The sequence below is a fragment of the Mastomys coucha genome, unplaced genomic scaffold (assembly GCF_008632895.1).
Source record: "Mastomys coucha isolate ucsf_1 unplaced genomic scaffold, UCSF_Mcou_1 pScaffold16, whole genome shotgun sequence".
Taxonomy (NCBI): Eukaryota; Metazoa; Chordata; class Mammalia; order Rodentia; family Muridae; genus Mastomys; species Mastomys coucha.
Window position 1 is genome coordinate 18,635,362 of NW_022196898.1, and position 13,610 is coordinate 18,648,971.

The 13,610-nt window shown below is 40.2% G+C and overlaps 1 protein-coding gene and 1 long non-coding RNA gene across 6 annotated transcripts in view; one reads left to right on the forward strand and one right to left on the reverse strand.

Moving 5' to 3' along the window:
• The first annotated feature begins 6,266 nt into the window (after positions 1 to 6,266).
• On the forward strand, positions 6,267 to 7,334 carry LOC116092986. The gene is made up of 3 exons (XR_004119585.1): positions 6,267 to 6,623; positions 6,906 to 6,986; positions 7,288 to 7,334. It is a non-coding gene; the product is annotated as an uncharacterized LOC116092986 (long non-coding RNA).
• A 2,266-nt stretch (positions 7,335 to 9,600) lies between these two features.
• Ift80 (intraflagellar transport 80) overlaps positions 9,601 to 13,610 on the reverse strand; it is a 110,204-nt gene continuing 106,194 nt past the window's right edge. For all 5 annotated transcript variants that reach the window (XM_031374067.1, XM_031374071.1, XM_031374068.1 and 2 more), the window contains one exon: positions 9,601 to 10,832. In XM_031374067.1, the coding sequence (XP_031229927.1) occupies positions 10,722 to 10,832 (111 nt within the window). In that variant the 3' untranslated portion in view covers positions 9,601 to 10,721. The remainder of the gene's footprint in view (positions 10,833 to 13,610) is intronic.

Below are 13,610 nucleotides of genomic sequence, written 5' to 3' on the forward strand. Positions count from 1 at the left end.
AGAAAGAATCTTATTGGCTAAAGAGCTTAGAATGTTGAGTACACAGAGCCTAGAACTTGAGATCACAGGGGGCTAGGAGACAGTGGGGAAGCTTGTGACGGTTCTCATAGAGGAGACACTGTTGAGTTAGGAGTAACTGTGTGGCCATCAGTACAAAGGACACATCCCCAGAGCTTCTCAAAACCAAATCCTCACTGTAGGCCAATGGCAAAACCACGGACACTAAGTAAGAAGGAAATTCATCTCTCAGGAGACCCAAATAACACAGTGCAGAAGTTCTAATTCTGGATGGTTTGGCCAATCAACACACAGATTCTACTGCTATCTAGTAGTTGACACTAACTTTCAAATCTTCCCCATAGACAGTATTTCTCTTAACCTTTGCAATGTCGTATTTTGTTGCTTTTTCAATACTTACCAGAGGAAATGCATTTTTGAAAATTCATTGTTTGTCCCACTAAACAAACTCTTGTTCCCCTTTTTATTTTAAAACAGGTCTCACTGTATAGATTAGGCAAACTTATAATGCTCCAGCCTCCCATTTGCCAGGATGGGCATGGGCAACTAAACCTAAGACAGTCTAATTTAATGCTAGAAATACAGAGGCTCTTGTCTTATGAACTCTGGGTTATTAATTTTTGTAGAAGGAAATATATTTGTTTACTCATCTTCCCACTACAAATAGTTCTGATACAGCTCTGGTCAACTTGAGAGAAAAATATACTCTAGGTGTATTTTCCATTGCTTTTGAAGTAATACGTTTAAATTGTCTTTCTAGTGATACTACTCTCAAAATGAAGATAAGCTTAGAGATCTTTTATGTTCACAAGGAACATAATGTGTTACAACCATTTTCATCAAATTATAGTGTTTATCCATTAAAATAGTAAAAAGTTGTTTTGTTGTAGATCATTACAGTACAGGTAATCTAGAACATTGAGAATATCTGAAGCATTGAATTGCCCCAAATTGGACTGAAATGGGTGTTTTTGAAAAGGTATTTTAAAAGTCCCTTGATCTAAAATGGTACGAGAAAGGTGTGGTGAGGGTGCGGCACATGGGGCTGCCATCTTTAGGTGATGATATTACAGCAGCTCAAGCCAAGAAGAGGGACAGAGCGGAGAAGCAGGCAAGAACGAAAAAGGCGTTGTTAGAGGCTGTAAAAAATCTGGAGAATTAACCAGGCAGTGGTGGTACATGCCTCTAATTCCAGCACTTGGGAGGCAGAGGGGCAGGCAGATTTCTGAGTTCGAGGCCAGCCTGGTCTACAGAGTGAGTTCCAGGACAGCCAGGACTACACAGAGAAAAACCAAAAGATCTGGAGAATTACATAACTTTTCTAGCCCAAAGGTCATTTGGCAGTATACAGAAGCCACTGGAGAAACTCAGGAAAGGGTAGATGATACAGAAGAGTCTCTTCAAATACACAGAGATGCCAACTTCTCTTTGGTATTGTGTGCATGGTATGAAGCCTTGACAGTGATTTTTCCCACAGTCTTATCTGCAGAACAATAACAATGATTTTTAGCAGCGAATATTTTATTACTGCACAACATTTTGTGGGGTGTATACAATACTTCTATTTTTTTCATTATTAATGAGGACTTTAAGGGAAAGGTTCTTAAGATACTGTATGGTCCTGGAGAGGATTTAAATAGCATGCTTACTTTGTTTTCAGAAAAGTATAATTTATCTTTTTTTATTTTTGCCATAGTGGGGATCTCACTTGTGGATTTACACATGCCAAGCATGCCTACCACTGAGCAACAGCCACTGTCTAAGAGGCATATATGGCCTGTATTTACAAAAAGAAGTTTGGAGATATTATTCAATAGACACAGTAATTTTTTACTATAGTAAATCATATTCTAAAATATATATGTAGAGAGAATTCTGGAATTTCGTTTTTTTAAAAACCATAGAAATATTATCAGAATAGTTTTTGTTTTAATCCCAGGTGTGGAGATATGGAGCTGCTTAGCAGCATCTGACTATGATTTGCCTTGTCCTCTACCAGAGGCATGGTTTTGCGAGCTGCAGATAGTTTCTGAATTGTTGATGTTTAGAATTCTGGGAATTTTTCCGAGGGTACATAAATGCTAGAGCCCTGATAGGAGAGGAGGGTGGTGGTTGGTTGTGGTTTGTTAGTAGTCATGCTCAAAGAAGAAACAAGAAGAAAGAAATTAGATTAGAAATATCTTTCTCCCCTGTAACCTTCTCTCTCTACTATCTATTGATAGGGGCTGAAACCAGGGGGATAAAGGGTGGGAAAAGAAGAACCCACAAGGTAGCAAAGAGCAACTACAAGCAAAGAAGAAACAAGAAGACATTAGATTCACAGACCTATCTCTCCCCTCTATCCTTCTTTCTCTCCAATCTAGTGATAGGAAGGTGAAACCGGAGGACTAAATGGGTGGAACAAAGAAGAACCCAAAAAGTAGCTAAGTCCAGGTACATATATGTGCTTTAAAACTTGTTTAAAACTTATCATAGCTTGAGCTATGCTCACTCATGTGTCTTCAGGCAAGCACAGGGACCTGAGTTCTGATCCTCAGAATTTACATAAAAAGCCAGGCATGGTGGCCCATGATCTAACCTCAACCTGGTGTCAGAGGTAGACAGATAAATCCCTACAGCTCTTTGGCCACCCAGCCTAGCTGAATTGATGAACTTCAGGATCAATGAGAGACCCTGACTGAAACAATCAAGGTCAAGAATGATGAGGGAAAGACACAGTGTCAACCTTGTACTTCCATATACGTTCATACACAGATATGCACATGTACTCATATACACATGTGTGTACATACCACACACATACAACACACACATATACAAACCCATGAACAAGAATCATATTACCATAACATATGTTCTGTGTACCATACTCTGTCTAAAACATAACTTTAGAAACACCAATCTGTAGCCTGGACCAGTGGCAGTTGTTGTTCTTCACTTGATATATTTATAAAATGTACAGAATGTTGATATATATGTGAAAAATTTTACCCAAATTATAAAAGTTATAGTGTTAAAGCAGCTGAGAAACTTCTATGATAAATGTGGGGTTTTTTTTTTGTTTTTACTTTTACTGAATATTTTGAGACAGAGTCTCATTATTTCACCCTGACTGACCTAAAATTCTCTATGTAGACCAAGCTCTTCTTAGACCTCTGGCAATCCTACTGCCTCCGTCTCTCAAGAGCTAAAGTTATAGGTATATGCCACCACACCTGGCATATATACATACATACACACACACAGATGTACATACATATATGTGTGTTGGCACATACATACACACATATAAATACACCTATATATACATACCAATATGTATGTATATAATGTATATAGTTATGTGTGTATACATATATATACATATACATACATACATATAGACATATACATATGTGTATGTATATGTGTGTATATGGATGCATATGTGTGTATATACACATATATATATATGTATACATATATACATATATGCAATTAGTGGGTTAGGGTTCTCAGTCAGCTGGACTCCAGGGGACAAAATGGGTTTGAAGATTGAGTTCATTACTCGGCCTATGTAATGAATGCCAGATTAAATAATCAGAAAAGACCTGAGGACACTGAGGCTGGTTGGCTAATACACTGACTGATGTGCTGCACAAATGACAACCAGATCCCACAAGGATACACACTCACCTTCCATCTACACCCCCCCCAATCCCACCCTGAACTTGGCAAGCAAATGTCTCTCACTTGATTATTGTTAAATTGCATCTTGCATGCTAAAACTCAAATTCTAAGTAATGTCTTGGTGGGTTCCATGAAATCACTCTAGCGAGATCTGTCGCTAATTCACTGATAGTTTATCTCAAAATTGAATTGTAGGACAGCAGCTGGTGCCAGAAAATTGTAGTATGGCTACATTTGTGCCATGACAAGATTTGCTTTAGTGCTTCTGATTCATAACAATACCAACCACAAAGAGAAAGGCTAAGTGCAGACAGCAAGAGGATCCTTCCTTTTTGTATGGCTACCATGTTAGTCCACTTTCTGTTGCTAATCACCAGTGCAGCCTGGTTGACATGGCTCACTGGATCCAGTCTTGGATACGCCAGGGTGCAAGGCTGGCAATGGCCTCCTGTTTGGTGAACCTCAAGGCATAGAGGATGAGCATGTTGTTTTATGCTCTTGCCTGTGCTCCGGGAAGTGGGCTGCACTACCAGCCCCACCCGACTTCCCTTGAATCCTTGGACAAAAGACCCGCACAGTTTGTTCCTTTTCAACTTGCCTTAAGACACAATTGCTGGGCGTTGCTATCTCCTGCCTGGAAAAGCATGCCCTTAATATTTTTATTTCTGCTCCCCCTACCCACCCTAAACTTCAGTGGTCCCACCTAGCCCCTGCCAAACATCCCTGGCAACCTGCCTGCCTGCCACAGGCCCAGCTCCTCCTAAGACCTCACATGGCTGCTGGATTCTCCTCCCTCCAAAGCATGGCAAAGGCTCCCTCTCCTTCCTTGTGACTGCCTTTTCCTCTTGGGATCTTGTACCCAGATCCTGCCTGTACCTTCCACCCAGCAATTGCCTCCTGCCCCCACCCCCAGCTTTCTTTACTGACAGTTCAAGAATCAATCGGGGAACAGGACCTTAGCATCAAAAATTGCCCCTAATAGGATCAGATAGGATGTCACACAGTATGAGACAGGGAGAGTGCATGTACATGTTTTGTCTTCTATCTTTGCCCCTCTTCTGAGAAGGAGCCCCCATCATTGAGATGCCATGATAATTATTTTATCTAAGTCTACCTCCTGGCCCATTTGTAAATGTCAGCTAGATGGTTTCTATTCTCTAAATACCTAGCAATGGAGGTTAGTTTTCAATTCATGAAGCCTCCATAGACCTTCAAACCATAGCAGTCACTGTCTATACCGGACAGTATGGGTTAAATTTGTACATATGAAACCATAAAAGGAAACAAGTCATCCATGATACGAAACTGTAACTGTACTACAACCAGCTGATAAAGTTAAATGTAATTTTACCAATGGAATTGAGAATTGGTGGCAGCCTCAGCATTAGAACAGGAAGCTGGTTTGGATATGTAAGGAGGTGCAAAACCTTGACCCTGAACCAAGCTCAAATTTTGATAAGCCTGAGACATGGTCACTTACCTCAAGAGAACTTGTCCTGGCACAGCAAAGGGACTGCTAAGGCCTCCCCACCAAGAAGATACTCCACACAAAGACAGGGTAAAACCAAGAAACCAGTGAGAAACTAGCTATTGAATGAAAGTGCTGTCTCATTTTGTGGGTACCTAGTTATTAGATTAGCTCCTTGGGAAATCTCTATTTTGTGTTGGCTTTTAGTTTTTCGAGACATACTCTCTTACCATTTTGTTGAGGTTGGTCTGTAATTTGCTATGTTTCCCAAGCTAGCATTGACAACTTCTTGCTTCTGCAGGCCCAGCTAAGAATCTTTATCTTAAACAGTCTGTAAAGGCTTCTCTTGGTCTTTGGTTTCAAAATTAGTTATAATAATAGCCTTAAAAAAAGTTATCTCCACAGAGCTCACCATGGCACAATCACAGACAGCTACACATGATTCAGTCACATGGCAAGCAACTATTGCAGAGGGAATGGCCATCCTGGAGGACTAAATACAGGCTGTGGTGGAAAGTGGGACATGCCCTTGCTGAAGGGGCTTTCCAGTTCTCCATGTAAATGCTCAACAGAAACCCAGGTGAAGTGGCTGGTGTGTGCTGATAGCAGGACTCAGTTTTATGCAGATTATATCCACTGACTAAGTCTGTCACACAGGACATGGGAAATGTTGTTGGGGGGAATCTCACTTGCATGACATTCTACCAAACCTTACTGCTACAGAATCTACCAACAGTCTGAGAAACCTCATCAGGTCTACTGTCATGGCTTTCTCGTATTGGCCGCTTTAAAGCCTGAGAACATGGTGGTAATTAACAAGAATGGGGAGAGATAGATAGGAGAATCGAGGAACTTCTCCCACAGGTAGAATTCTAGGTCATAGTCTCCAAAGAAGAAAGCCCTACAAACTGCTGAGGAGTTGACCGATGCTGGCAGACCTGAGAGACGGGGGTGGGGTGGGGTGGGGGATTGGGGGATGCTTCCAATGAGTCCTAACAAAACTGACACTCTGGATCAGCTTAATTTAACCAGGAATAAATATAAATTTATATACACAAAGGACCAGAGGAGAAGACACTAGGCTGATTCAACCAGAGCCACCTTCTTATGCCAAAGGACACTTATAGCCAGGCCTTATTCTGAGAATATAGCATGCAACTGAAACAATCATTGTCAAGGAACATATAATCCATGAAGGGCTAGCCTTCTGGAGTGTCAGCAGGAAGATGGAGGATCTGCATTAGACAGATCCCTGTTTTCTTACTGGGTCGGGGGAGGGGACAGGATGGAGAAAAATGCTGTTATGACTACACAATTCTCATAGCAGGAAGGATGCCATTATGACTGCACTCCTTCCCATCTTTAACCTTCTTCCTATCTATCCTGGATAGCTTTGTCAACTTGACATAACCCACAGTCACCTGAGCAGAGAACTTTAAGAGAGAAATTGCTTTGATCAGATTGGCCTGTAGGTATCTCTGTAAGGGGTTGTCTTAATAGATAACTGATGTAGGAGGGCCCAACGTACTGTGGGTGATATCCCTGAATTGTATAGGCCAACTAGTAAGAAATATCCTACACAGTTCCTGTTACTTCACTGGTTGTGAAGGGAGTTTCTTGGTAGAGTAGTACACTAGTAATGAGGTCTGTTTTGAGTTCCTGCCTTATAGTCCCTCAGTGATGGACAACCTGGGATTGTAAGAGAAATAAACCCTTTATTTATTCTACAACCCTTCTTTTATGATCACAGCAACAGAAATGGAAATGGAGAACTACCAGATGCAGAGGTCACGACCAGGGCTGCAACGGCAAGTGTGGGAAGCAGAACTGAGTAAGACATCGAGACTTTAGACCTTTGCATCTAAACTCCTAAGCATCCAATGGGGGGGGGGGTGGATCTTAGTTGCTATAACACAATACTGAAAATGCATGAATTATAAAGACTTTTTTTTCTCATGGCTTTGGGGATCGAGGAGCCTATGATCAAAGAGCTGAGATCTGGTGTGGTCCATCTCTTTGCATTCCAACTGGGTAGAGAGCAAGACACAGTAAGAAAATAGAGCAGAGGTTGGGAGCGAGGGAAGACATGTCTGTTGTGAGAGAAAACTTTTCTAACACACTCTCTTGTTAAGACATGAATCTAGGGCTGGTGAGATGGCTCAGCGGGGAAGAGCACCGACTGCTCTTCGGAAGGTCATGAGTTCAAATCCCAGCAACCACATGGTGGCTCACAACCACCCATAATGAGATCTGACGCCCTCTTCTGGTGTGTCTGAAGACAGCTACAGCGTACTTACATATAAATAAATAAATCTTTAAAAAAAAAAAAGACATGAATCTATTTGTGAGGGTGGGGGGTCCTCGTGACCTAAACACTTCTTAAAGGTCCTACTTCCCAATACCTTCACCATGACAGTTAAATTTCAACATGAGATTTGGAGAGAATATTCAGTCCGTGGCATTCTGTGAATTATTAACTAATACTCTGTTGTGTATTGATAGAAACAGCTAGCCGATTCTATACTCAGTGGAATCTTACACTGTGTGGAGTGGACTGGGGAAAAGTACTTGCTAACCAGGACCGTTGCTTACAACCAGGTCATCACAATGTCAATGCCCTTTCAAAGGGGGAAATGGATGATGTAGAGGACTGGTACCTAAGGATACAGGAATGAGCCTGTGGATGAAACAGAATACCAAGATTATATTAATGTCTCAACCAAGGCTTAGAGGAGGGCAAGACAGTGTCTTATTTTGATTAGACCTGATGACTGAAAGGTGACACCATGTATTCATCTGAAGTATAGTGGTCATTCTAAATTGTGAAGGTCCATATTAATAAAAGTTAGATAGGGCTCAGGTAATGCATGAGTATCTTTAGTTACATTTATATCACAACTGTGATTCACACTGGCCTGGTTGGTTAAGAGTCTTATATCAGTGCTTTCAACTGCACTGGGAAATTTGAATGTTCCTTTTGCTATGTTCAGCAGGGTATGCATTTTTTTTAACTATAAAAGATACAGTGTCGAAGACCAGGGGGTAGGCTATAATAAAGAATCTACCTGATCTTTGGGAGAAGGAAGGTAACTGTAACAGATCTTCCAAAGTCCCATAACTGTCCTGAATGCTAGGGTACCTATTATAATAAAAGGGGTGGTTTGGGGGAAAGAAAAACAGATGGGATGTGTCTGCCAGAAAAAAAGATCTCAGAGCAGAAGTAGGTGGGGCTAGAGAGGCAGTCCTGGCTGGTGTATCCTGTCAACTTGAGACAAGTTAGCATTTTTTTTGGAAAGATAGACTTTTGAGAAAATGCCTCAATAAGATTCATTGACCAAATAAATAAATGCAATCTCCAAATCCATTTTTCTCCCTGGAGTTAAGCTGACTGAGAGGTCTAGCCTTGTCTCCAGGTTCCTGCCCTGTTTGGATTCCTAACCAGACTTGCTTCAATGACGGACAGCCATATGAAACTGAAAACAGAAATAAATCCTTTCTCCCCAAGTTGTTCTTGGTCATGGTGTTTTACCATAGGAACAGAAACTCTAACAAGACAGAAGCCAACATTTTAATCAATTATGCATATATAATTAAACCTTGATTTTAAAAACAAAACTGAGAAAACCCAAGACAGCAAGACTCAGGGAAGGCGCTTCCTGCTGAACACACTCATAAATGGGGAAGATGGACAGTCTCCTGCATTAACAAGGTCAGGAAGTTCTGTTTGTGCCCTTTCTCTTCTCCAGGTCTTGTTCTCTGTGCTTCCTCTATGTGCCTGTTTGCATTTCCATTTAGCCTTCCAAATAAAACCTCAGTAAAGCCCTCAAGTGAGGTCCACACACCACTCTACTGAATTATCAGCTTGAAAGGGAGGGATTTAATGTATAGCCATGTCAAACACAAGTGCAGACAGCCCTGGGACTCAGGGCAGTTGATAGCTGAAGAGAAGGCAGTCCAGCTATGATCTGTGGCTGTGGTGTCCATAGCTGACTCTAGTAGGCAGTGTCAAAACTGAATTGAATTGTAAGATATCAAAGAATACAAACAGACTCCATAATTTTTTTTTATTTTTTTATTGTGGTAAATATACTAAACATAGAGTTTAACCCTTTAACCATTTTTTCTTTTGAAACATTACACTGAAATTTAACAATGTAGAAAACATGTATAACATATAAGTTAATTCCTCAGATTTCATGAATTGAACATATCCATGTATCCAAACTCTGGACTAAGAATTGAACAGTCCAACATTTCATAAAAGGAAAGGTTTCATAAAAGGAATGCTACAGGGCATTTCTATGAACAAAACCTACATGAGAATTTACCATGGAGGGAAAGGGGTGATGTTTTTCCCAGTGAGTGTGTATGAGCTCTGTAATGCACTGATTTCAAGAGCGGGTTCAAGGCCACTTTAGACGGTTGTCTGTGTCACTGATTTGGTGATGCAATTGATCAAGCAGGTTCATCCAGTTGAGGAAAGTTTTGAAAACTCAGACTCCAGGTCTTAGGCCCAAATATTCTCAAGTCAGGGGAGGAATGAAGAAAATGGAATTTGCCTCCTTTTTCAATTTGATAAAAGATAAAACATAACAAAACAAAAAAGTGGCAACAAAATTTATCATTTTAATCCTTTGTAAGAGCTAAACCGAGGTTTACAACATCCACAATGCTATACAACCATCACCACTATCCATTTCTAGAACTCCCTCACCCCAAATAGGAACTGCACACCAAGTTCCTCTCCTCCAGTGTCTGTCTCTTTTGTCTCTTTTCTGACCAAAAGAAGTTGCTTATTCCAGGTGCCTTACGTAAGCACCGCAGGACTAACATCTATGCCATGTGTAGTCTACTTCACTTAGTGTAAGTTCTCCAAGGCTCATCCATGTTGCAGAATGTGCCACAGTTCAGTCCTTTTATGAGAGAATAACTCCACTGCCTGTGAATACCACATGATTGTATCTAATTGCAGCTGATGGGCATTGGAGTTGTTCCCAGCTTTTGCTATTTGAACTATCAATACATTGTAACATTTTCCCCAAACCCTTTCTTCTGTATTTTTGTTTTATAAAGTATCAGAGATACTTTACAATTTATATATCAAATAGAAACTAATAATAACATACATTGTAAATAACTCAAGGCTTTATTATAAGAATAGTTATTCATACTGAAGAACCAGAAATAAAGAAATTAAAAAAAAAAAAAAGGAACGTAATTGACACTCCTCAGGCATAGATAAGCTTATAGAAATATTTTCTTATTCAACTAGAAAAATATAAATGATGGAATTATACAAGTTATTTTGTGCTTAACCTTCCTGAATGTCCCCTAAGTATTAAATACACAGAAAGTGCATATACTTATTCAAAGACAATGCCTTTTTCTTTTGACAATGCTGGGGATCAAACCCAGGGCCTCACGCATGCTTGGCAAGTGCTCTACCATCAAGAGACAGCTTAAGCCTTAAAATGATGCCTTTTTTTTTTTTTTTTTTTTTTTTTTTAAGGAAACAAACATGCACATCTTTGGTTAGTCCAAACTAGTTTAGAGGTAAGCGTGGCACTTAGAGCTTTAAGCCCACATTCTTACTGTACTGGCCGCTGGATGATCGGTCTCGTTCTTTAGTAATTTCCATCTCAATTTTGGCTTTGATTTTCTCCCAGTCTATTTGGAGCTACAACAGAAGGGAAAAGAGAATCTCACTTATATCATGTGGTTTCAGTTAATCCAAAGTAACCAAGAGTAAAGAAAAACAGAATATATGACTTCTAGAACAGAGACAGAGAAGGTATTAAGGAGAAGTTAACGAGAAGTAATGCTGAAACCTATGAGCTTCCTTTGAGAACAAGAGAATGGTTATAAAACACAAGACTCATTCTGAGATTTATAGGACCAAAATTCTGTGCAGCGCTGTGCAAAGCACATGGAAACAATCCATAGAACCTCAGGGACAAAACAGAGCAGCAACTCTGATCCCAACAAAAGCAGATTGAGCAGGGCAGCAGCTAGGGTTTTTTTTCCACTAGCTTTGCTCTGGACATTTCATAAGTCATTAGAAGCCCAGCTTTCAAGGAAAGACAAGAGAATGTTGTTTCACAAGTGGCTCCATTGTGCCTTAGAGTGACAGAAGGGTGTGGTAGTTACTAACTGATGAAAGCCATCAGAGAAAGCAGATGACAAGCACGACTGGGAGACACACTAGGGTAACAAGAGTTTTATCTCCTTCTCCTTTATCCATGACAAGGGCACATACACCCTAGCCTAGGCCCATCTCTTTCTAAGTTCCTTAGATTTGATATTGGGAAAGGACTCCTCTACCCCCCAGTTCTACCAAAAATTTCTTTAGGAATATTTATTTCTTTAGGAATCCACTGTTAAACAAAATTGGAGATCACTTATTTAGGAATGTGTGTCTTCTGAGGCAAGACGTGGGAAAATTTGGGTCCTAGACTAAGTTTAAACTGTGAAACAAACCCAAGGCTCTGAGACTCAAGTCAGAAATGAAGAGGCGTTTACCTCTTTACACAGGGGTGCCACCTTTTACATGTAAAGGGGTTACACCTTTACACAGGGGTGTCACCTTTTACATGTAAAGGGGTTACACCTTTACACAGGGTGTCACCTTTTACATGTAAAGGGGTTACACCTTTACACAGGGGTGTTGAGTAAACAGTATAAACTAGACCAAAGCAGCACCTGCTGCTAGAGCAGACTCATCTGAAGAAACTGAGAAATTAGCTCAATCTTAGTAGAACTGCATGCCTATTTTGTGCTACTAGTATTTGATGAAATCCTTTAGTTATGTTTTTACTTCAATATGCTATGTCTAAATTTCCATTAAGTAATTTGTTGATATTTTGGTGACCTTAAAAATAATTGTACATATTTATCTATAATATATAAGATAGACTGATTAATAATTAATAGAATTTCTTTTAGCCTAGATGATAACTGTCTATACTAAGAATCAAATGACAGCCTGCTGAAAAGCAGGACAAATATTAGAGTAAGAATGGTTTTCAGGCCACAACTTGTTATTTTTAAATGGCAATGCATGCATTTCCATGTTTAACAAAGCAGTTATAAAGGAAGGCCAACTTTGCTGACTGCCTTGGCCTTCTTCCAACCTTAGACTGACTGGCATTTGTTTCTCTAGTCAGTCACAGGACAACTTCACCTCAGCTGAGGGTGTGTCAGTTACTGGCTGAAACGCAAATGAATGCATCACCTGATGGTCAAGTGCAGGAGATGACTGTTTCATTTCACCTGACATTTATCCAGTTTTAGGACAGTGTTCTACAGATAATTTAGTCCTAATAAAAGTATTTTTAACAGTATGTTTTAGATAAGAGTGCTTGTTCTCTGATAGTTTCAAGTGATTTCTACATCAAAAGCCTTACTTTCTACTATAGGGAATGCCAAACTCTTTGGAACTTATCTTGATCCTTAGTCAATTCTTAGTCACATAAAAGCATTTAAACAATCCGTATTTAATGGCTCGCTGTCTAGTAGCCAGCCTGCCATAAGGTAGTAAGGCTACCTAATTAGTAAGGTCAGCTGCCTAATTAAACCGAGAATAACGTGGCAATCAGCCATGAGTTCACCAGTCTCCATCCTTATACTCACCAGCCTACTAGCCCTCACCCTATCTGTTTTCCTCCTTCCTCAGGCTAACCTCGTCACATCCCTGACTCCTCCAGGACAATGCATTCAGGAATCGCAGAGTCAAGTTCTCTTCACTGATTTCTTATCTCCTGCCTCTGACTCTGTCTTTGAGAGCTGCCACCCTCATTCTCCTCACTCGGGGCTCCAATTCTCTCTCCAGAGCGCTGTAAAATGACTGCTCACTAGCCACACTTCAGAAATCTTTGTTTAATGTGGAGTTAGGGATCAGTACCTCACATACGCTGGCCAGGGCTCTATAACTGACCACAGCCTTGGGCCTAGGAAGTTCGTTAAAACTATCAGCTGTTTGCAGTCCTTAGCCTGTCTTATAGCCTTCTCTGTGCAACAAATATTTAACACTTGTTTATGTCAAGGCTTGACCGAAGTACAGGGATCAATTATGGATAAAAACATTAAAAAAAAAACCCATTATCTTCATAGAGAGATAATAAAGACAGAGACAGACAACAAATGATTTTTTAAAATATGTAAGTCATACATGGTAAAGGCGTTGAAAGCAGAGGAGACAATGAGTGCTTGGTGTAAGGTAGGAAGTCACATGACCACTTAATTACTTGCTGAATTTCTAGGTATTTTTCAATTTTAGTTCTCAGTGAAGTTGATGGCCCTGAAAAGTTGACACTGAGGTTTAAAAAGGCAACTGCAGAATCAAGAAAGGGAAGAAAGAGGCCTTGAGACAGCAGCATTCTTGGGACCTTGATTACTACTATTAATCTCTCCTGTCCAAGTGCACCCTCTCTCTTCTAGTTTCTGTTCCTTCCAAATG